At 40.1% G+C, this 25,328-nt stretch overlaps 1 protein-coding gene across 1 annotated transcript in view; it reads left to right on the top strand.

Annotated features, from left to right (window-relative positions):
- Positions 1 to 25,328, top strand: part of Nr6a1 (nuclear receptor subfamily 6 group A member 1) — a 172,851-nt gene that overhangs the window by 16,727 nt on the left and 130,796 nt on the right. Inside the window, exon 2 of the mRNA XM_040735591.1 lies at positions 18,806 to 18,847. Coding sequence (XP_040591525.1) covers positions 18,806 to 18,847 — 42 coding nt within the window. The remainder of the gene's footprint in view (positions 1 to 18,805; positions 18,848 to 25,328) is intronic.

The raw sequence follows: 25,328 nt of genomic DNA, 5'->3' as shown, positions 1-25,328 counted from the left end.
CTATTTTATCTTAAGTTAACCCATACATACATACATATATATATATATATATTTTTTTTTTGAGACAGGGTTTCTCTGTATTGTTTTGGAGGCTGTCCTGGAACTCGCTCTGTAGACCAGGCTGGCCTCGAACTCAGAGATCCGCCTGCCTCTGCCTCCCGAGTGCTGGGATTAAAGGTGTGCACCACCAACACCCGGCTAATTAACCCATATTTTTTAATCTATGTCTTTTTACCTTTTTTTTCTTCTGTGTCTCCGACTTGTTCTGCGACTCCTAGCTTCTTCTCTTCCTGCCTAGTCTCTGCTCTGTCTATTCTCTACTGGCCGTATAGTCTTTTTATTAAACAAATTACAGTGACACATCTTTATACAGTGTAATCAAATGTCATGCAACAGCCCACCTCTGCTTCCGAATGCTGGGATTAAAGGCGTGCGCTACCAACGCCCGGTGCTACTACAACTTTTTGAGAAGAACTTGTGTCACCCTAAATGTTATTTGCCAAAACATAGAAGAATTCTAAAATTAAATGTAATAAAAACAAAATTGTGTTAAATTCTAGTCATTTGGGGGATTGCATACCAAAATCTCTGATTTAAACCTTTAAAGGGTGATTCGTAAGCACTAGAGAGGCAGTATAAATAAGACCAAACTGAATTTCTTCTTTTGATGTTTTGATGTCATCGGAAAGATTGAAAGAGAATTGTAAAGGTAATAAATGTGTCCTCAAGGCTGGAGCTCAGTGTTAAGAGCCCTGACTGCTCTTCCAGAGGACCAGGATTCATTCCCAGCATCCCCAGGGAGGCTCACAACTGTCTATGTAACTCCAGTTCTAGGGGATCTGATGCCTTCTTCTGGCCTCCACAGGCACCAGACACACATGTGGTACACATACATGATGCATATAGGCAAGTACCCATACATATAAAATAAAATAAACTTAAAAATAATCTCTGCACCCCTAAACTTTCCAGTATTTTCCTTGTGTAGGCACTGGTCCCGAAGATGAGTGCTCTTAGAGGAGTTCCTGTGGCAAAGCTGAGGCGTGTTTGGACTTCACAGTCTTTCCGCCTTTCTGCCTTCGCCTCCTTTTCTTTCCTCTCGTGTTCAGTTTGTCTCCCCTCCCTCTTCAGCCTTTACTCTTCATCTCTGAACACTCTTTAGGCTCCAAGTAGAGAAGGTTTTTAGATGTCTTTATTTGATTCATCTTTCATTTAATTGCTGTGAAGTAGGATTCTATCTTAAGGAATTAAGATCTTTCTTAAAACATTTACTTACTGAATTTTGTAAGTTGCATATAAAATTATATCCCTAGTAAAGTATTTCTTGAAAAAAATTAGAAAGAAATCATATACCGTTATTTGACTTCTAATTAGAATGGGAATATGGCTGGGTGTGGTGGCACACATCTTTAATCCCAGCACTCCGGGAGGTAGGGGCAGGGGCAGGGACAGAAGCAGAGGCAGCTGGATCTCTGTGAGTTCAAGGCGAGTCTAGTCTATGGAGTGAAGCCCTGTTTCAAAAAACTGGGAAAAAAAAAAGAAATTTGGAGAAAGTTGCCAGTGGTTTGTTTTGGTTTATTGAGACAGGGTCTCAACAAATTCCTTGTAGGCCAGGTAGGCCTTGAACTCACTGAGATCCTCTTGCCTCCTGAGTGATGGGATTAAAGGCTTGCCTCATCACCACCTGGCCGTGGAGTATAACTTTTACATCAAGTACAATTAAAAAGCATTGCAATTTTGTAATTATAATTACTATAAGTTTGATTACCATTTTAGTGCTTTATTTTGTTAGAGACAGACAGTAAATGGTACCTGATATAACTATCATGCTTAGAATCTAGATTATAACTTGGTTAAAGAAACTATTATGATGGGACTGGAGAGATGACTCAGCAGTTAAGAGCAATTCCAGTACACACATGACAGCTAACAACTGTAACTCCCAAGATCAGACAAACATTTAGGCAAAACAGCAATGCACATTAAAAAAAAAGTTGGGGTGGGTGGTGGGGAAGCATAGGCTGCTCTTCCAGAGTACAGGGTTGGATTCCTAGCATCTACATGGCAGCCCATAACTTCCTGTTACTCATTTCCAGAGAATACTCTTCTGCCCTCCCTTATCACCAGGCACATAAGTGGTACAGAGACATGCATGCAGGCAAAACACTCATCCGCTAAACAAACAAACAAATAGTCTTTTAATAATCTATCATTGGGGGCTGGACAGATGGCTCAGAGGTTAACAGCACTGACTACTCTTCCAGAAGGTCCTGAGTTGAATTCCCAGCAACCACATGGTGGCTCACAACCATCCATAATGAAATCTGGTGTCCTCGTGTGCAGACATACAAGGAGGCAGGATGTTGTATTCATAATAAATAAATAAATCTTAAAAAAAATAATCTATCGCCGGGCGTTGGTGGCGCACACCTTTAATCCCAGCACTCGGGAGGCAGAGGCAGGCGGATCTCTGTGAGTTCTAGGCCAGCCTGGTCTACCGAGCGAGTTCCAGGACAGCCTCCAAAACAATACAGAGAAACCCTGTCTTGAAAAAACCAAAACCAAAAACAAAAACCCTATCATTATTTAAAATATATGGGGTTGTGTGTCTGGTACCTGTGAAGGCTGCAAGGCGATTCTGGAATTTGAAGGTGATCGCTTACATTTCACATTTATTTATTTATTTCTCGTTCCATTTATTTATTTATTCATTTATTTACTTTTTTTGTTTGTTTGTTTTTTGTTTTAAGATGGGCTCTGCAACTTTTCATTCTGGTGTGGTATTTTCCTCAGTTGAGGTTCCATCTTCCCAAATGAGTCGAGCTTGTGTGAAGATGATGTAAAACTAGTCAGCAAAGTGATCTGTACCCATGTATACAAGACTGCAACTTTAAAAGAAATTTTCCTGTGTGTGTGTGTGTGTGTGTGTGTGTGTGTACACACTTGTGTACATGAACATGTGTATGGTGATCCTAGAACAACTTTGTCGAATTGGTTCTCAGGTTCTACCTTTGTGTGGGTTCCAAAGTCGAACTTAGATTTGCTTAGTTGGGAAGCAGGCACCATTCATTACTTTGTGAGCCATTTTGCTGACTTTAAGATTATAACTTAAAAAAAAGAAATGTTGGGGGCTGGAGATATGGCTCAGTGGTTAAAAGCACTGGCTTCTCTTCCAGAGGACCCCAGTTCAATTCCCATCACCCACATGGCAGCTTACTGTCTATTATCTCAAGTTCTAGGGGACCTGATAACCATTCCAATGCACATAAAGTTAAATTATTATATTTTTAAAAAGTTTATGTGTAGGAGTGTTTAGTCTACGTGTATGCTTGTGGACCATATCAATGGCCTGCCTCAGGAGACCAAAAGAGGGATCCCAGAGTTCCAGAAGGTTATGAGCTACCATAACCCAGGTCCCAAGAGCAGACAGTACTAGTAACTACTGGGCCATGTATCCAACTGCAAGGCTGCAATTTTCTAGTTTTTTGTTTGTTTTTTTGTTTTAAGATGGGCTCTGCAACTTTTGGTACATTTGTAGATCCCAGAAGTGAAAGGAATGCCAAGAAAGTAGGTCTCTTTACTGAAGATGAAATGGAGGTACAGAGAGGGTAGATAGCATAATATTACCAAGTGGCTTTTTGGTGCCAGAATGAGGCTAGCGTTTAGATGTCTTGTGTCACTGGTATATCACTTTATTGATATTTTCATACAGAATTGCTTTAATATCAAAGTTGGTATTTTTTAATCTTCATGTGAATTATGGGGAGTTTGGAAATAGTTTACACATTGCTTTTTCAAACTTGAGGGCGTTATCAAGAAAAAATAAGGTTGTGAAAGCAGTATTTTGAGGGTGGGGATTTTGAGACAGGGTCTTTTGGTGTTTTGGTTGTTGTAGAACTCACTTTCTAAATCAGTCTGGCCTTGAACTCACAGAGTTGTGCCTGCCTCAGGCAATGTCTTAGTCAGGGTTCCTTTTACTGTGATGAAACACCATGACGGAAAGCAGTTTGGGGAGGAAAGGATTTACATGGTTTACACTTACACATCACTGTTCATCAACAAAGGAAGTCAGAAGAGGGATTCAAACGGCTGGAACCTGGTGCAGGCGCTGATGCAGAGGCCTGTGGAGTGGTGCTTACTGGCTTGTTCCTCATGGCTTGCTCAGCATGTTTTCTTATAGAACCCAGGACTCATACCACGGGTGCATCCTCCCCACCCACAATGGACTGGGCTCTCCCCCCTCAATCACTAATTAAGAAAATACCCTACAGGCCTGCCTTTAGCTTAGTTTTCTTAAGGCATTCTCAATTTAGCTTCCTACCTCTCCATTGACTCTAGCCAGCATAGGCAGGGAGAACAATTTTATTATTATCATTATATTTTATGTTTTTTGAGACATGTTTTCCCTGTGTAGCCCTGACTGTCCTGGAGCTTACTCATAGACTGTGCTGGCCTCAAACTCAGAGAACTGTCTGCCTCTGCCTCCTGAGTTCTGGGTTTAAAGGCATTTGCCACTACCCTGTCGAGGAAGAGCAATTTTAATGGTCTAGGTTTGTGGGGTTATTAGAAGGCTTTTGGAGTAGGTACAGGCTTCAGATTTGGCTGGAAAAGCCTATTGAGTGACTAGATGGTTTAGAATGGGAATTTGGAAGAGTAGCAAAGTGGCTTTAGGGTTTTATGACTTTTTTTTCTGTTTTTCTTTTTTCAGACAGGGTCTCTGTTAAGTTGCCCTGACTATTCTGAAACTTGCTATGTAGCTCATGCTGGCCTCAGACTTACAGAGAGCCACTTGACTGTACTACCTCTGAGAGCTGGGATTAAAGGCATATGCCACCACATCTGTTTTAGGATTTTATGATTTAAAAAATAAATACATATTTAATTTTATGTCAATGTGTGTATGCCTGAGTATATGTCTGTGCACTGGTTGTGTGCAGGAGCCCATAGAAGTCAGATTAATCAGATGCCCTGGTACAAGTAGTAGTGAGCCAGCTCCTTTGCAAGAGCAGTGAGTAATCGTAACTGTTGAGCCTCAGGGTTTTATGGTTTAAAATTTTATTTTATGTGTACAAGTGTTTTGCCAGCATGTATGTATGTCCATTATAATTGTATACTGCCAGTGGAGGCTAGAAAGGGCCATTGGAACCTCTGGCACTGAGTTGCTCTAAACATTTTTGGCTTGGAGGATGGAAATAGGTGGTACCTGGAACCTGGGTTGGGGGAGTATAGGAGGCGCATGTTCCAAAGAGAAAACAGGCTTGGTTTGATATCTTGAATTGTTGGAACCTATTATATATTTTAATTCTTGTTTACCTCCCTTACTAATTAGATACTTTTGCCATAAAGTGATTTTTCATGTATATTGGATGAGTTATAACTTTGAGTTATTCTTTCTGAGAATAGTTTTGTGTTTTGTAATTTTTGTTTTGAAATGGTGTCAGAGAGTCTACACTTACATTGCACTTGCTATTAGCTGAGGCTGGCTTTGAATTCCTGATCTTGCCCTCTCCTTCTGTGGTCTGGGATTGGAGGTGTGTATCATCACATCTAGGCTCAATCAACACTTACACATATGTGACATTCACAAATTTCTGTATAAACTAGAATATAAAAATTCCCTTATGGTTGAATTTTTAGGGGGGCTTCCAGTTTTGTCCTATGGTCTTTATTATTTCTGTTCTTGGTTGTATTTCTAGGATCATCAGGCTTCCATATTTTATATTAAATTTTTTGCTATTAAGATAAAGTTTTATGTAGTTCAGGCTGGCATTAAACCTACTGTACAGCACAAACTGGCCTCAAACTTGATATAGAAATTGGGCTAGTCCTTTTTCTTTCTTTTTTTTTTTTTTTTCTTGAGACAAGGTTTCTCTGTACCTTTGGAGTCTGTCCTGGAACTTGCTCTGTAGACCAGGCTGGCCTCAAACTCACAGAGATCCACCTGCCTCTGCCTCCTGAGTACTGGGATTACAGGTGTGGGCCACCATTGCCCATCTGAAATAGGGCTGTTCTGAACTCCTAGAAGTTCCCTCAGTCTCTCAAATGCTAGGATTAACGATATGTGCCAGCCACTATGCCTGGCAAAATGAGATTCTCAAAGGGAATAAGAGAGATCCATTTTGCTGTTTTTAGGTCATTTCTTTAGTTGCAGCTCTCCTCAGTAAATTTTTTTTCTCTTAAAGATCTGGCGTTTGCTGTTCCATCAAGCCATCTGTTGAGGTTGATATGGAACACTTTCTGAAGTAACCACTAGAGCTCTCTGATTGTGGTCAGACTCTGTGGTCTTTAAGACATTTTCCCCATCAGTTAGTATTTCACTAATCAAAGGTGAAAAATACCTCTTTTCCTTGTCCCAGTTCCTCCTGGAACCAATTTTGTACCACTCTTTCAGAAGGAATGGCTTGGCTTGTCAGTGGTCTCAGTCATGAAGTATAGGTATTTCCTTTTTGTTTTTTTTAAGTTAACTCTGTTCTATGTGCATGAGTGTTTTGCCTGAATATATGTTTGTGGACTAGGTTGTGTGCCTGATGCCCACATAGGTCAGATGAGGGAACTGAATCCCCTGGACCTGGAGGTAAAGATGGCTGTGGACCACAGTGTGGGTGCTGGTACTCCTTTCAATTCATTAGTTACTAGTCACATCCAAGTACTCAGTCATTACATGTGCCTGTGGCTACTGTATTGGGCAATGTAGTTACATCCATAGCATATCTTTTTTTTTTATGAAAATGTATGTTTGACTGCACTAGGGTTTTCAAAGTTGAAAATAAGGAACCTGCCATTTTCTCCTACAAGTTACTATTCTGACAGTTGCTTCATTGTAGGGCAATGTTCCTTGCTTAATCTTTTGGAGAAGGAGTTCTCCAGACATTTACTTAGCAACCCTACTTGGGACATGACTGTGTTCTAAGGTTTTTAGGGTGGTTGATTTGACTGAACAAAGGATGCAGTTTCATTGAGGGAATGTATAAACTTATAATTAGGCTAGACAAGGCAGACAATAAAGCAGACCTGAGCTGGGTGGTTCAGAAAGTATTAACAAGTGACTCCTGTATTTCAGTGAGAGTCTTTATTATCATTTTTTTTCAGCTTTTTTATTTGTCTTTTCTAGACAGGGTTTCTCTGTGCAATAGCCCAGGCTGTGCTGGAACTTGCTTTGTAGACCAGGCTGGCCTTGAAACTCAGCTCCTCTTGTCTGCCTCCCAAGTGCTGCAATTAAAGGCATGTGCTACCACACCCAGCTAGAGATTATCAGTACAAGTCTTTTTAAGGAAATACTTTATAACTTTATTTTATGTGCATTGGTGTAAGGATGCCAGGTCCCCTGGAACTGGATTTATAGACAGTTGTGAGCTGCCATGTGGGTGCTGGGAATGGAAGCCAGGTCCTCTCAAGAACAGCCAATGCTCTTAGCCACTGAGCCATCTCTCCAGTCCCTATCAGTACAAGTCTCGAGTAAAAGTGTTTTGGGGTTCTCGGCTAGAGAGATGGCTTGGTGTTTAAGAGCACTTGCTCTTTGAGTAGATCTGAGCTTGGTTCCCAGCACCGTGTTGAGAGGTAAACAGGTACCTATCTGTAGCTGGAGTTCCATATGACTCTGATTTCCTCTGGCCTCTGTAGGCATCTACATGAACACACATACATAAAAGTTTTAAAACTAAGGATTTTGAGAAGCTCTGAAAAATACCTTTTGAACCTCAGATTCTAGTAGGCCTCATGGTGTGGTGTGTATATTAAGCACAGGAGCCTTGGGGAACATGAAGAGGGAGGGCCACAGAGCTAACTAGAACAATCTCAAGACCATTCTTTAGAGATTTATTTTATGTACACGTGAAGGGCCTGGATGTACATGAGGAGGCCAGAAGAGGTTTTGGTGTTGGATCCCTGGGACTAGTTATGGGTAGCTGCAAATTGATGTGTGTGCTGGGAACTAAATCCATGTTCCTTTTTTTTTTAAAGCTTAGTTTTATTTTATGTGCATTGGTGTGAGGGTGTCAGATCCCCTGGAACTAGAGTTATAGACAATGGTGAGCTGCCATGTGGGTCCTCTATGTGCTCTTAATCACTGAGCCATCTCTGCAGCCCAAGGTCCTTTACAAGAGCAATAAATGTTTTGAACTACTGTGCCATGTCTCACTTGAGACTGTTCTTTTGACCCTAGTCTATCACCCCCCCCACACACACACATACACACATTCTTTTTAAATTTTATCCTCTACAGCCAGGTGGTGGTGGCACACGTCTTTAATCCCAGCACTTGGGAGCCACAGACAGGCAGATCTCAGTGACTTTGAGAACAGCCTGGTCAACAAAGTGAGTTCCAGGACAGCCAGGACTGTTACACAGAGAAACCCCGTTTGGAAAAACCAAAAACCAAACAAACTAATAAATAATTCTTTATTTTTATGTTATCGGCATGGGCATTTTGCCTTCATGTAACTCTGTATCATGTGTACAAAATGTCTGCAGAGGTCAGAGGAGGCATTGCATTCCCTGGAACTGGAGTTACAGATGATTGTGAGCTGCCATGTGGGTGATGGGAATAGAACCCAGAAAAGCAGCCAGTGCTTTTAACCACAGAGCAGTCTTTCTGGCTTCTGACCCCAAGCTTTTTTTTTGGTTTTTCGAGACAGGGTTTCTCTGTGGCTTTGGAGGCTGTCCTGGAACTAGCTCTTGTAGACCAGGCTGGCCTCGAACTCACAGAGATCCACCTGCCTCTGCCTCCCCAATGCTGGGATTAAAGGCGTGAGCCACCAACGCCCGGGACCCCAAGCTTTCTTAAGTCTTGGCTCTAATTCACCTTGAACCTCAAATTTAATATTATATCAAACTTGCTGGGCGGTGGTGGCGCACGCCTTTAATCCCAGCACTCGGGAGGCAGAGGCAGGCGGATCTCTGTGAGTTCGAGGACAGGCTGGACCGATAGCCTCCAAAACAATACAGAGAAACCCTGTCTCGAAAAACCAAAAAAAAAAAAAATTATATCAAACTTGAGTTATGGTATTATATGTGAGATGTTACACACTTAAAATTTCAGATTTGCAGTTAATTTTTTTTCTTTTTTCTTTTGAGACAGGGCTTCTTTGTGTAGCCCTGGCTGTCCCGGAACTAGTGCTGTAGACCAGGCTGGCCTTGAACTCTGCCTCCTGAGTGCTGGGATTAAAGATATGCACTACCACCTGGCTAGTTTTGTTGTTTTTTAATTAAACCTTTCAGAGGTCCCTGAAAAGCTAATAGATAAAATTCATTGTGTCTGCATTATGTCATGCATGCATGTCTATTGTCAGAACCTAAGACCTAACCTGAATTCTGATCTAGGTATGGTAAATAAAGGTGAATTTAGATGTAGAAGGTAGCATGTGCTCAAAGAAGGGAGGATGATGGGGGAAATCCTTTTGTGTATATGTAAATACAGTTGGCCAATAGGGAAGCAAGATAGGTGAGACTAGGAGTCTAGGAGGATTCTGGGAAATGTAAGTGAAGAGAGTCATCGCCATGTGATCGTGGGGGAAAGGACGCATGATGCTGCATCCTCCTAAAGATAAGTCCTTATAAAATATATATTAGTAATTATGGGTCAGTAATTAAGTCAGAGCTAGCTGATAAGAAACCAAGCAAACAGCCAACAGCTTCATAATTAAAATAGTGTCTTGTGTCTTATTTGGGGTTGAAACTGCGACAGGGCCCAAGAGGCTGGCAGGAAGACTACACATTACAGGAGGCTAAAGAGTATCTTGGATTGTTATGCCCAAGTCATGAACCCCCCAGAGGTCCGAGTTCATATGTAAAACCAAAGAGCTTTTATTATTGCAAGCTTGACCTTGGACTCTCCATCCATTCAAACACAGCTTCTGGATCAGGGACTAGATTTACACCTTGGAGACATAGCAAAAATTATGGTTTTGGGTTAGCCTGATGAAAAAACGTCTTTAAGTGTATACTTAGAAGACAACCAAAGGAAATTTAAAATAAAAAATGAATGAATCATGAGTACTCAGTGTTCTGTCAATTTATCTGAACTCTGTTTATTTATTTTAAAACTCTAAACCTCTGAAGTACTAGCGTAACAATATACTTTTAGTTTGCAAGTCATACAGGTATAAGTATAAGATTAATGTCTAAGACCAGTTGTCCTGTTAAGCTTTTATGTTTCTTTGGTTATTAAGGGAACATACAGAGAAGCGTAATAGATTAGATCCATTATGGATCTAATTGATGGAATAGATATTTGTTTTAAAGTTACCTATGTAGCCTTCTGATTATTAATCCTGTGTTGTGCGGGGCGTTGGTGGCGCTTGCCTTTAATCCCAGCACTCGGGAGGCAGAGGCAGGTGGATCTCTGTGAGTTCGAGGCCAGCCTGGTCTACAGAGCGAGTTCCAGGACAGCCTCCAAAACAATACAGAGAAACCCTGTCTCAAAAACAAAACAAAAAAACAAAAAACGTGTGTTGAAATTTTGAGTTAACCTTTTTGTTATAAATATTACATATTTTAAACCCTGTTTTAGATTGTTTTTAAATAAAACATCAGTACAATTTTAATATTACCCATATTCAATTGACATTTGAATTCCTATTACATTAGTTTCAATGGCCAGAATGCCCAGATATAAATTCTGAGCCTGGGTGGCTGGCTGCAACAATAACAGCTGAGGTGTAACCAAGACATACAGACTATAGTACACTCACACATTTAAGACCAGTCAGATATAAACAAGGAAGTTTTTAACTTACAGTAAAATTGTATAACCAAGACATACAGACTATAGTACACTCACACATTTAAGACCAGTCAGATATAAACAAGGACGTTTTTAACTTACAGTAAAATTGTATAACCAAGACATACAGACTATAGTACACTCATACATTTAAGACCAGTCAGATATAAACAAGGACGTTTTTAACTTACAGTAAAATTATATAACAAAACAGTTAACTGTAGTTAGCAATATTTAGTGCATTAATATTTGACAAAATTTATAGAGAATATCCTATCATGGCTGGAGAGATGGCTCAGAGGTTAAGAGCACTGGCTGTTCTTCCAGACGTCCTGAGTTTCAATTCTCAGAAACCACATGATGGCTCACAGCCATCTATAAGATCTGGTGCCTCTTCTGGTGTGCAGGCAAAACAATGTCTACATAATAAATAAATCTTTTTAAAAAATCCTACCATCTATCCTATCTTTGTGAGTCTACAGTTGTTTTTTTTTTTCGCTGTTTAAGGAATTTTTATTAAAGCAAGAATTATAATCCAAATTACGTTTCCTTGCTCAGTCATAAGCTCCGCTACTTGAAACAGAGCTGGTTAAGTCTATAGTTTTATGTGTAACTTATCTTTTATCATAACTAAGGAAAACCATAACCATAACTATCTTCAACTCCATCAAAGACCTCAGAAGGATAATATATAAACTCTAGGATTGACAGAGGCATCTTGCTGCCTGGACAGTCATCCAAAGTTCTGCTGTAATATTGGAGCATCCTTCAGCCACAGTGTGTCTGGCAGACTTCTCAGTGAAGCAGGAAATTTGAAACTGTCCACCTGTATTGGCAGTTTTTCAGTCATTTTTCTCTGTGTCCTGCAGAATGTCTGACAGAGTCTCCCATGAAGCAGGAATCCTGAGACTGTCCCATCTTGTTTCCCCATGTGTGTTCAGCAATCACATTCCTGTGGGTCCTGCATGTCCAGTTTATACAGCATACAGTCAAACAGTCCAGGCAAGAACAGCTTCTTGCTCAAATGGCTAGTCTTGCAAACTCCATGTGAGTTTCTTCGATGCCCATCTTCTTCTCTGAAGTAATTGGTGTTGCCACGAGCAGTAGTGTCTCTGCCATGAAAAACTCTAAGGCATTTTAAATGCCATGTTCTGTAGGTTTTTGAAAGGTTTAAAGAGTATCCATTTCTAGTATATCTCTATCTAGAAAACTAACATGATTATTAGTTTTGATTTTCATAGGTGACTATAATCTGTATTTAATTATACATTACATTTTTAAATGAATTATATAAATACAATACCTAAACAAGAGGAGAAATATACATATAACAAAATTGACTTTAAATTTCTATCAGTAAACCAAAATGCATACCAATGCAGAGTATTCAGTTCTAGATCATATTCCCTTTTTTTCCTTTAGAAAAAGATTGGCTGTGATCATTAACCATTATAACCAACCCTGTTTGGAAAAAAGAAAACAGTATTTGGGCATTCTCTCCAGATGGCTTTCTGCTGTTTGGGGGTGCTGTCAATACCAAGGAGAACCTCAGAAAACCCAAAACCTTGCTGTAGTAGTCTGCAAGGCTGCATCATCTCAGCTGTTTTGGATGTTGGATCATCTGGGCCACTGCTTCAGGAGGTCTTGTTTGATCAAGCCATATATTTACCTCCTAAGCATCTCAGCAGAGAAGAGAGTGATTTTCTGTTTTTCTCCTTGCTTGTATTCTGTTTCTGCCCAGCTATGTCACTTCCTGTCTTGTCTGTACAGACTTCCAGACCTCTATAGCTAGCTAGTGGTAAGCTCCATTCTCTGACCCCTAGACAGGCTTTATTTGTGCAAGAAAGATATCACCATATATTCCCTTTTTTTGTCTAAAATTAACAAAAAGGTTATAACTAATATGAGAAACTATGTACAATAAGTACAATAACTATATATAATGTATATATGGCAGTAAGTACATTAAAATGTCTATCCCAAGGCTGGGCGTTGGTGGTGCACGCCTTTAATCCCAGCTCTCGGGAGGCAGAGGCAGGTGGATCTCTGTGAGTTCGAGGCCAGGCTGGTCTACAAGAGCGAGTGCCAGGACAGCCTCCAAAGCCACAGAGAAACCCTGTCTCGGAAAAAAAAAAGTCTATCCCAAAAGCATATGACAAATTCTGAGAAAATACTAAACCTCTGAGCCATCTCTCCAGCTCTCTTTTAATGTCTTTTAAACATATTACACTTATACATCTATAGTGAGCTTATTTACAAATTCTTGTAAACATGGAAAACTATACTATTTAGTCTTCAACTCCCTCAGAGTCCCAAGAAGGAAATATTATTAACTGAATAAACAGGAAGTGCAAGCAGGCAACTTCCAAAAAATGTGCGAAATGACTGCCTGGACAGTCACCCAAGATTGCCCTGCAATATTAAAGCATCCATCTTTGGCCTATAGACCTAGCATATCTGACAAACTTTTTTGTGAATCAAGATAATCTGAAGGAATGGACCACCTTGTTTTGGCAAGGTTTGCAATCACTCTTTTTGGTGTTCTGTTTGTCCAATTTGGACAGCACACTGTCAGCAGTTCAGGCAAGGGCACTTTCTTGCCCAGTGGCTAACCTTTACCACAAAGAACTCAAACTCCATGTGGAGTTTCTTTTCATGCCCATCATCTTCTCTTAAGCAGATTGGTGCTGCCAGGAACAGACATGTCTCATTGTCATGAAAAAAAAAAACCTATGTTAATAAAACATGTTAAATGGCCAGGTAGCACTCTGGAGGCAGAGGCAGGCGATCTCTGAGTTTGAGGCCAGCCTGGTCTACAGAGTGAGTTCCAGGACAGTGTCCAAAACAATACAGAGAAAACCAAAACAAAACAAAAAAATCATGTTAAATGCCATAGTCTGCAGGTCTCTGAAGTGATGATCTCTCTAATATATCAGTTTGACCTTGTAAACATACCTAAAGTCACTACAAGTTTGATTGTTATAGTTGACTATTTACTAAACTTCATTTCCTAATTGTCAATAATACCTTCCAAGGACTAGAAATTTGTATTACATTGTAAACGAGCTGTATAGATATAATAACTTGAGTATTAGAAATGGATGCACAGGGGAGAGGGACCTGGAACTGACTTGTGAAGCAACCTCGTTTCTTATCTAAATTTAAACTGGAAAATAAAAAATATATATATAAAAAAAGAAATGGATGTACAGTATGTTTTAACAAAATTAACCTCAAATTTGCATCAATATACATTTGTATACAATATGCAAAAGTCAAATCCAATGTAAAATATTTAAAACTAGCAGTTGCTTTTTAAGAGCAGATTCAATAATCTCCCTTTTCATCTCATCGTGTCTATATCTTCCTTTTATTCTCTTCAGAGTAGATTCAGTAATTACCCTTTTTATCCTATCATATCTGGATTCCTCTTTTTTTTCCAAAATAAAATCCTTGAATATAATTGCCTTTGTTCAACTTTCTTCCTGTTCATAGGCAACAACATTTTGTAACCAATCCCCCTAAACATATCCATAGTCCAATGAGTGACCAAAAATCGTCCACCCCACCTCTAGGGAATGTGGGTGTCGTTTTCTTAAAGTTATTTCCTGCTGTCTGTGGGTGATGACATCTTTAGGGGATCTTGAAAAGAAAGGTTTGGTTGTCAGGCTGTATCATTTGTCATCTGCATATTGTCAGGCTGTATCATTTGTCATCTGCATAATGGGCAAATACAAGGCTTCTTTCTAACCCTGACTGTAGTGGTCTGCAAGGCTGAATGGTCTCAGCTGTTTTGGATATTGGATCACCTGGGACACTGCTTCTCTCTCTCTCTCTCTCTCTCTCTCTCTCTCTCTCTCTCTCTCTCTCTCTCTCTCTCTCTCTCTCTCTCTCTCTCCCTCCCTCCCTCCCTCCCTCCCTCCCTCCCTCCCTCCCTCCCTCCCTCCCTCCCTCCCTCTCTCTCTCTCTCTCTCTCTCTCTCTCTCTCGTTTCTCTTTGTAGCCTTGGCTGTCCTGGAACTTACTCTGTATACCAGGTTGACCTTGAAATCACAGAGATCCTCTGCTCTCTAGCTTCTGAGTGCTGGGATTAAAGGTGAGGGGGACCACTGCCTGTGTCTTTGCAATCTTTTAATAAATTCTTTATAGTCTTTTCCTTAGACAGTATAGCCATAATTATCACATTAAATAGTTTATTTTTATCTCATGTGCATTTGTGTTTTGCCTGCGTGTGTGCTTGTGTGAATGTCAGGTTGTGGAGTTACAGACAGGTATGAGCTGCCATGTGGGTGATGGGAGTTGAACCTTTCCTGTAGAAAGCAGTCAGTGCTCTCAATCTCTGATCCATCTCACTAGCCTCACAGTAAATTAAGTGGATGTGGATTGTAGCTGAATTGGTATAATGCTTGTCAAGCTTTCCATAAATCCTAGCTTTAATCCCCAATAGGCATAAACGAGGCAAGGTCTCAAATACCTGTAATTTCAGCATTTGGGAGTTGGAGGCAGGATGATCAGGTTAAGGTCATTCTTGGCTACATACCTTGTCTCAAACAAAACAACCAAACTAAACAACACACAGGAGAGCAAGTAATTAAAAGTTACATCAGTGATGTTAGAGTTCCACCCCATGCCATGTTTAGTAGTTACCCTTTTTGAAATGTTCTCTGACTCCACAGCTTTAGCACTGAATTAGATCCTCTCCAGCTCATATTGTTGCTCCTTGAGATACTGTATAAAGTCTTTCTATGCACTGTCTAGTTTAATACTCTCCACAGCCATAAAAGATACTGTCTTATTTTCTGTTGTTGTGAAGAGACATCTTGTAAAAGTAAACATTTATTGCAGCTCATGGATCCATAGGGTTATAATCCATAGTCATCATGTCGGGGAGCACACCAGTAGCAGGCAGGCAGGTATGGCACTGGAACAGTGATTAAGAGTTTACATTCTGATGCAGGTGGGAAACGGAAAGCTCACTGGGAATGGCTGGACTTTTGAAACCTCAAACCCACCCCTAGTGACACAGCTCCTTCAACAAGGCGGCAAACACCTCCTAATGTTTCCCAAACAGTTCTACTGAGAGCCAAGTATTCAAATATATGAATCTATGGGGACCATTCTAGTTCAAACCACCACGGATAGTTTATCACATCTTATAGCAAGGTTAGAGTTAATCTTCTTGTATCCTACAGGTACAGAGTTAAATTGAGATGTCTCCAAAGAAAAACAAGTTGTTGGGGGGCTGGAGTGATGGCTCAAAGGTTAAGAGCACTGACTGGCTCCTCTTCCAGAGTTCCTGAGTTCAATTCCCAGCAACCACAAGGTGGCTCACAACTTTCTGTAGTGAGATCTTATGCCCTCTTCCAGTGCGTAGGTGTACATGCAGATAGAGCACTCGTGTATATAATTCTTTAAAGCAAGTTGTTAACAGAAGGAGGGAATGGTTGCTAGACAAGCAAATGGAACAGATTTCCCTTTAAACCAGTGATCCTCAACCTATGGTTCATGACCCTTTTTACAAATCTCTGTATCTTCAAAAATACTTACCATACGTTTCTTAACTGTTGGCTGGGCATGGTGGTGTATGCCTTTAATTCCAGCACACTCTGTGAGTTTGTGGCCAGCCTCGTCTACAAAGTGAGTTCCAGTACAGCTAGGGTTATGCAGAGAAACCCTGTCTCAAAAAAGCAAACTGATACGGAGTAGCAGAATTACAGTTACAAAGTAGTAATGAAAATAACTTTAACATGGGGGTCATTGTAAAGAGTCTCTTTCCCATCAGCCATCTCTCAAATAATAACATGGAGACTTCTTATTAATTATGAAAGCTTGGCCTTAGCTTAGGCTTGTTTCTATCTAGCTCTTATAACTGAAATTAACCCGCTTTTTATCAAGCTATGTGCTGCCTTGTGGCTTGAGGCTTTTACCTCTCTTCCTGCGTATACTGCTTCCTTTGCTTCTGGCTGGTGAGCTCTCTCTGTTGGGAATTCCTGCCTAGCTATTGGCTGTTTAGGTTTTTATTAAACCAATTACGATGACATGTCTTTACACAGTGTAATAAAATATCTCACATCAGGTCACCACAACATGAGGAACTATATTAAAGGATCACAGGCTGAAAACCACTGCTTTAAACTGTTTTTCTTAGTATTGACAGTTTTTGGGTCATTCTGTCTTTATGGAGGTCAGAATGTTGGTTACTTTTAGAGGATGTATAAGCTTTATCCTTTCTCAATACCTCTGGTACAATCTTTTTACCTAATGAAAATCTGAAGCTTCAACTCTTTTCTGTTTTCCATTTTTCATAGTTATTTGAGCTAGACCTTAATTTTGCTTTTGTTTTAACAGAGAGAGGGAGGTGTGGTGGTAAGGCAAGAAAGGATGATACAGCATGTTTGGTGGGTGGTGTAGCTGGGCACTCACTACATAGCCTAAGCTGGCCTTGAGCTCTTGTGGTGGGGAATGGGGAGAAAGGGAGATCTGGTTGGCGAACTGGTTTTGATCCTTCTACTTTAGTCTCCTGAGTACAGGGATTGCCAGTGGAGCCACCACATCTAGGTAGAGCTTTTAAGCAGCTCTCAAGACTATACTTTCAGGGATCATTTCTATAGTTCGTTATGCAGCTCGCCTGCTCTATGAATCCTTGTTTGATGCTGCTGTTCTTAGTTGTTGGCTTCCCTTGAGCTGTCTAAGTTTGATGACGTGACGCTTTTGTATGTTTCAATCTAAGTTTTGCTCCATTATTTCTGTATTTACTCTTACTGTGCTACAGCTGATGTTAATTGACCAGCTTACTGTGTTGAGGTTGTGAAAGGTAAAGTAATATACATGAACAGAGCAGAGCAGGCCCTTGTACTTGTGGAACAACCTAACAGTGTAATGACACATTGAACAAATAATTCTGTGATAAGGACAGAAGAAACAGCCATAAGTGTTACAGATAATTTTAACTGTAGGCTTGATCTTGAATATGAGGGATAAGAGTTAAGGATACCAGAGAACACTTTCCTGAGGAAGTAATTAAGGATGAATAGAAGATAATGAGGAGAAAGGTAGTCATTGTAGGAAAAAAAATAACTTTCAAGTGTGTATAGAGAACTCACTGTTTAATTTTTCTTTACAGGATATTAGTTACACTTCAAGTAGACAAACACTGGGTATGAAATGTCCTTTGTTTATTCCAACACTTATTTTGTTGGTTTTGGGATTGAATCCAGGGTTTTGTGTTTGCTAAGCATACTGTCTTATGAGCAAGCATAGCGTAAGCATAATTAATAATGGAAAATTTGGTTTTGTGTGTATAGATAAAGTCTTCTGAAGATTTTGTTTGGAGACTGAGTCCCATGTATCCCAGGCTGACCTTGTACTTGGCTATGTTGTCAAGGATAACCTTGAACATCTGATCTTCCTGTGCTGGAATTGTAGGCCTGTACCACTGTGTCCAGTTTATATGATGCCAGGGATCAAATAGAGAATATAATTTACGCTAAACAACCATTCTTAAAACTGAGCTATATCTCCAGCTCTGTAATCTTTGATTATCTTAAGTAAATGCAGCCTGTATGATATTTGTTGTAAATTCCTGCTTGTTTGTTTGATTTCTTTTGGGACATAATTGATACCATAAAAACAAAATTAAATGAATGTTAATTTTACTCTGAGGTTATATTCTAGTGGACATTGGTCTTCTTATTTATACTTCCTATGCTGTTGTTTTCAGCCCCTACTATATGATAAGGATTGTGCTAAACTTTTATCCCTGTTACAACTCTGGTGCATGCTTTTATCTCCATTTCCATATTAAGGCGATGAAATGGAAACCCTGAGAGGGGGTTGGTACAGTAGGTAATTGTTAAAAGTAGGATTTGAACCCAAACTGATTTTGGAGTCTAATTTGGGATGTGGGAGGATTACTGGAAATTGAACCCAGTATTTTGCTCATCCTAGGCAAGAATTGAGTCATACACCCTAGCCTGAAGTCTGAATCTTCCCACATTATATGGTATTTGCTTTTTAATATTTAGAGTCAGCTTGGAGTAATTAAAAAATAAAAAGTAATAATCATCTCTCCCTATTTTCTCTTTAGGTTTCTGTCAGGATGAATTAGCAGAACTTGATCCAGGCACTAGTAAGTTTGAAATGTTATCTAGTGTTTCTTGGTAAGAAAAGGGTGTGACTGTGTACTTTGAAGTGTTTAACTTAAGGTATCTTTGGTATTTTTGTTTTGTTTTGTTTTTTTGTTTGTTTTGTTTTTGTTTGCTTGCTTGCTTGTTTGTTTTTCAAGACAGGGTTTCTTGTGTAGCCTGGAGCCTGTCCTGGAACTTGAACTGTAGATCAGGCTGGCCTTGAATTTACAGAGATTCGCCTGCCTCTGCATCCCGAGTGCTGGGATTAGTGGTGTGGGCCACCACTGCCCAGCTTAGTTTAAGGTATCTTGGTGAAATGCAACTTGTCCTAATGCGACAAAAAGGAGACTTTGGCCCAAGTCGCATATTCAGCTGAGGCTACTGATGTTAAATCAACAAACTGCATCACCACAGGAACAAATTGGTGCTCTGTGGATAGTGCAGCAAGCCTCTTGTTCATATTTTTTATAATGCTACATGTGTAACATCAATGATTATACCTAATGTATCTGTGCAAGTGCACTTTCTAAATGCTTTCCTGAGCAGATCTTAGAACGATTGTAAACTTTATCACTGTTTTGACCATCAAATTGTAAATGTAAATCACATGGGGGTTACTCTTGTAACAGAGGAAGGCTGGTAGAATGTTATGTCCCAGATCTGGTGATGGGTACAGTGATGGAGAGGCACTATGTCCTGGAAATGGTGGCAGTGGCGGTAGGCATTCTGGCTTTATGCCGAGCTCAAATGTGGCTTGTTCCAGAGGCAAGAGATCCATTACCAAGTATTGCTTAGTTTAGCCCATGGCAATCCTGATAGCCATGAAGTTTGGTTACAGATGATTTAAGGATGAGGTTCTTCTGTTGACGGTCAACCCGTGGGGAAGACACCTCCCACCTAAGACAGGGGTTACAAGGTCCCCCAAATATGGGCAAGGGAGGGTGACCCTACTTGACCTAAGCCAGGAGTGCCTCATTAGAAAATAAAAAAGGGGGAATTATGGGGACAGAGACCCACTTCCCCATCAGCCTGGGAGTAGGCTGAGTAAGGCAATGTTTACTAAAAACATGTTTACTAAAAACAATATAATGCCCGGGGCAATAAGTTCCTGAAAAGGGCTGGCCCACGGGAACCTCCCTGTCCTCAACCTTTTCCAAAGACTAACCATCTCTTCAGACCCACCCACCTCTACCTCTGTTGTCAGGGTATATAATAACCAGCCAGAATAGGAATAAAGAGAGCCTTCTTGAGGAGCCTTTGGTGTTGTCAATCCCGACACCCTCCGCACATTCTGGGACACAGGCTGCGCAGCAGGTGCAGCGATTGTATCTCCTCTTAACAGTTATAAGAACGATGCTCTGTCTTGTGACATTCTCTTTTTCATTTGCTAGTACTGTTTGATGGCCACATTTATCCATTTAATAGTTGTTTGCTGAAATTTTTGTTAAAAATAGACCACCTTTCTCAGTTCTCTATCCTCCAGTGAAACCAGCAGCAAATATTCTTGGATTTTTGTACATATGCAACTGTATATCCAAAATTACCCACCATCCCCCTTTCTTTGTCTTCTTCCCTCCCACCCTCTCTCCCTTATTTCTTTCCTTCCTTTTTCTGAGACAGGATCTCTCTATATATCAGTGACTGTGCTGGAACTCAGTGGTAGCCCAGGATGTCCTTGAACTCACAGAGGTCCACTTTCCTATGCCTCCTGGGTGCTGGGATTAAAGGGGTGCACCAGTATATCAGGCAAAAAAAAAGTTTAAAGTGTTAGTTTCCACAATTTATTCAAAGAAGCTATTCTACTTGCTTTTTTTCTTTGCTGTAACAAAAGAAATTTATTGAGGGTTTTTTAAAAATTCTTTTTTGGTTTTTCAAGACAGGGTTTCTCTGTGGCTTTGGAGGCTATTCTGGAACTATCTTTTGTAGACCAGGCTGGTCTTGAACTCATAGCCATCCGCCTGCCTCTGCCTCCGAGTGCTGGGACTAAAGGTGTGTGCCACCACTGCCCAGCTAGGATGTGTTTATTTTTGCTCACAGTTTTAGGGTACAGTTCATCATGCTAGAGCAGATGTATATTTGTACCAGGAGTGTGAGGCAGTCATATTTATGCTGCATTCAAGAAAGAGATGTTAATGCTGGTGCTTAGTTCTCTTTGTACATTGATTGAGTTTGGGCCCTCAGACAGTGGGATGGTACTGCCCACATTAAGGGTTGGTTTACTCTCTCTGTTAAAGCCTTCTGGAAATGTCCTCTTAGACATGCCTAGAGGTTTGTCACCTAGGTGATTTTAAACCCTTCAAGTTGGCAATGAAGGTCAACTATCACATTCAAGGTCAAGCATTCCAGAGGCCAGCTTGTTCCTTCCCCCGCTACTCCCCTGCTGTCTTTCTCCTCTTCTTCACTCCTCCTCCTCTACCCTCCCTTCCCCCTCCCTTTCTCCTTCCCCTCCCTCCTCTCTTCCTCCTTTCTCCTCTTCCCTTCTTCCTCTTTCCTTTCTCCTTTCTTCCCATTCTCTCGTTCCTCCTCTTCCTCCTCCTCTCCCCTTTATTTTCTCCCTCCTTTCTGTTTATTCCCCTCTCTCCCTTACGCCCTTCCTTCATCCTGTGTGTATGTTCCTGTATGTGCAGGTGTGCACTTGTACTCACATGTCTGTGCGTGCACTTGGAGGCCTTGTGGGTGTCCTCTGTTTGCTCTATCATCATCATCATTATTGATTGAGATAGGATTTCTCACTGATCCTGAAGCAAGTTCTAGAGATCCAGCTCTCTCCCATTTCCCTGGTAACTCGGTCATGGACACACACCACACCTCCATGTTTAACTTTTACATGGGTGTTATGGAGCTAAATTCAGTATGCTGCTTTACCTATCGAAATTTCTCTTTAGTACCCTCATTTTTGTTATTTTCTATTTCTTTGAGACAGTGTCTTATAGTTCAGGCTAGCTCATTCAGTATGTAGGTGGTTATGATTTTGAGTTCGAAATTCTCCTGCCTGTGCCTCCTGGATGCTGGAATTTCCTGTGGTCCCAAACTGGCATGAAATATTCTGGGACATGGTAATAGTTGTTAGAGAAATAAAACATGAGTGTGTCTGCTGTGTATTGTCCTTACTTTACTATGATGCTAAAAGGTCGAATGGTAATTTGGACTTAACATTCATGAGATGATCTAGAATTACCTCCTGGTTTTAGCAATTTTAAAGGGTCATGGGGCTAACCAACAAGGTATGTTATTAGGTATGTGATGAAGCTTATCTTTATACCCGCTAGCTAATATCATTCCCTAGAATATGGACCTTTTAATGTATTTTCCCCTTATACCTTAAAATAAGTATTCATATATGTTCAACTATTACTTTATTGTCAAGAAAAATAAGTACATGATATTTATCAAATGCCAGGGAATTAGATATGCCTTAAAAATCATTAATTAATTATGTATGTAGGGGTGTGTGCATGCCTCAACATGCATGTGTATATTAGAGGACAACTTGAAGTTATTTCTCTCCCTTTACTGTGTGTATTCTAGGGATACAATTTAGGTTCGGCAGCTCAGTGGTCCTAGACATGGCTCTTTGAAATTCACAAAATTCAGAATCAGGTTTATAACCACCATAGACTTTATCAGTACAGTAACTGAGGGTCAGTACACTGCTTTGTCTCTGTCATTCTCGTATGATTAGCCTTAGGAGGAAGAAAACATAAATTTAGTTAATTCCTTAAAGTATGATTCTACCATAGAAGCATTTTTCAGCACTATTAAAGTACTGAAATATTTTGCAATCAGTCTTTTGTGTGGCTATATGGAAAGCACATCAAAGAATTGAAAGCTAAATAAGCCGGGCGTTGGTGGCGCACACCTTTAGTCCCAACACTCGGGAGGCAGAAGCAGGCAGATCTCTGTAAGTTCGAGGCCAGCCTAGTCTACAGAGCGAGTTCCAGGACAGCCTCCAAAACAATACAGAGAAACCCTGTCTTGAAAAACCAAAAAAAAAAAAAAAAAAAAAGAAAGAAAGAAAGAAAGAAAAAGCTAAATAAAACACTGTTTTTCTTTGCTCCAGGCCCATTTCTTTACCTGAGATTGCACAAATGATTTAAGTATAGTTCTTGCCTTCACGTATTAGTAGTATCCTGGAAATATTTGGAAAGATAGTTTTTGAACTTTGAATTTAGCAGGTAACATCCAATTCTGTATTTGTTGAGAAAAGCCTTGATATTCTCTTAAAGATTGTTACTCAGTTATTCTATGTTCTGGATTAAGTAGTCCTACTTTCTTTAAATATTTGTGTGGGCTCCCTTTCTGAATATGGTGGTTCACAGATGTCTCCATTCTGTGAGAGTAAACATGATTTTATGTATCACTATAGAATGAGAGTCACCAAAATTGACTTTTTAATTTTTTTTTATTTTTAATTTTGTTTTAAACATGCTGGGCTATGGTGGTGCATGCCTTTAATCCCAGTACTTGAGAGGCAGAGGCAGGTGAATCTCTGAGTTTGAGGCCAGCCAGGTCTACAGAGTGAGTTCCAGGACAACCAGGGTGGTTACACTGAGAAACCCTGTCTCGAAAAACTTAAAAAAAAAAAAAAAAGAGTAGGAAGCATCTGAGCCATCTTGCCATACCCGTGATTATTATTTTTGATACCGCAATTTCTTTGAATTCTGACTAGAGGGTTTAATATCTCCCGTGTTAGTATCTTCACACATTAGATTGAGACATTAATAGAGCTTTCTCTTTATTTTATCTTGGGAATTTAGAGATCCTAATGTCTTCCCTTGAAATTCCTGTGGGAAAACCCTGTTCCTGTTTTATTGTGACATGCCCACCTCTGCAGCTGATTCCCAGTTGTGCTAGGGAGTAGTTGTAGGTAGCAGATTTGGGACAGCAGGTGGAACGTGCTGCAACTAGTTAGGTGGAGGACTGCCTTTATCTACCAGGTGTTCTTTTAGTTACCTTTTCTGTGGTAGAGCAGATAGGCAGCCACACTTAAAGTATGAGCTTCTGTTCATATTCTGGCCCTTTCTGACAATTCTGGGCTTCCTGGAGCCCAATGTTATAGCCCAGGTTCAGGCTAAGTTCATTTCTACAAGAAGTGCCCAGTACTGTGCCCTTAGCATAAGCCTGGGTACAAGGGCAGTCAGAGGTCAGGAGAAGTTCAAAACAGCATAACATTTCTGTCCTGATTCCAAATAACCCCAACCTTCCTTGCTCCCTGAGTTTTGACTCAGCTACTGTGTTTACCGTGTAGTTGTAAAACTCAAAAGAACAAGGACTGACTTGATACAAGGGAAATTAGAGAATAGAAGTCATTGTAGCCTAAAACAGGAGAAATAAGTGATTTATGTTTGGGGGCCAATTAAGCTATAAAACAGTAAAGGGACCTGTGACTTCAAGACAGCACTTGCTCTGATTTCTGTCCTGCAGACAAGAGGCTCCCAATAAAGGCTGTCAGCTTTCTAGGCTAAATTATTAATTCCTTTCATGCCTCTCTGGGATTGTAAACACCACATAATACAGGGGAACAATTGGTAATGTTCAGTTATGGGGCAGATAGAGGGTCAAAGGTTAAATGGTTGGATTAGTAACAGCTGTTCTTCCTCTGGAGTTCAACTTTTGTCTCTTAGCTACTTTTGCAATGATGTTCCTGAATTTCTGACCTATATGAAGTCTGTTCCTCCTCTTGTCTTATGATCCTAAAAGTAATTATACAGAAAACAGCAACAAAAATTGAAAATATTTTCAGTTTCCAAAGTTGAAGATTTTTTTGGTATATTCTTACTGTTTTTGTATGATGTCCAAAGGAAAGAGGCCACTTGCAGCACACAGATTAGAATCCTTTTAGCATTTTTTTTTCCCCAAATGGTTAAGGTTGCTGGTATAGTTGAATTAAGAGAAAGGCAATAACCTTGTTTCAGCTGGCAGTAAAAACTTTTGTTCTTTAAAATATTAAAATGAAACCAAGAAATAAAAAAGGAATAAAATATTAAAATGAAAACACTAGAATCCCTAATCTCACTACTAAGAAATAAATTTTTTTATCATTCAAGAATAATTATTCTAGGTTTGTGTTTGAGATAATCTTTTACATTATTAATAATCATAACATCTATGCATTTTGTATCTCATTTTCTCTTATACATGTAGAGCAAGTCTTGAGACTATTTTTAAAAATTTATTTATTATGTATATAGTGTTCTGTGTGCACGTATGCCTGCAGGCTAGAAGAGAGCACCAGGTCTCATTACATATGGTTGTGAGCAACCATGTGGTTGCTGGGAATTGAACTCAGGACCCCTGGAAGAGCAGTCAGGGCTATTAACCTCAAAGCCATCTCTCAAGCCCCAGAGACCATTTTTTGTTTGTTTGTTTTGTTTTTCGAGACAGGGTTTCTCTGTATTGTTTTGGAGCCTGACCTGGATTAAAGGCGTGTGCCACCAGTGCCCAGCCAGAGACCATTTTTTTAATGACCATTTTTAATGGCTG

Source organism: Mesocricetus auratus, unplaced genomic scaffold (genome assembly GCF_017639785.1).
Source record: "Mesocricetus auratus isolate SY011 unplaced genomic scaffold, BCM_Maur_2.0 Super-Scaffold_100047, whole genome shotgun sequence".
NCBI lineage: Eukaryota > Metazoa > Chordata > Mammalia > Rodentia > Cricetidae > Mesocricetus > Mesocricetus auratus.
The sequence above is the reverse complement of the archived record's forward strand: the minus strand, read 5'-3'. Positions and strand labels throughout refer to the sequence as shown.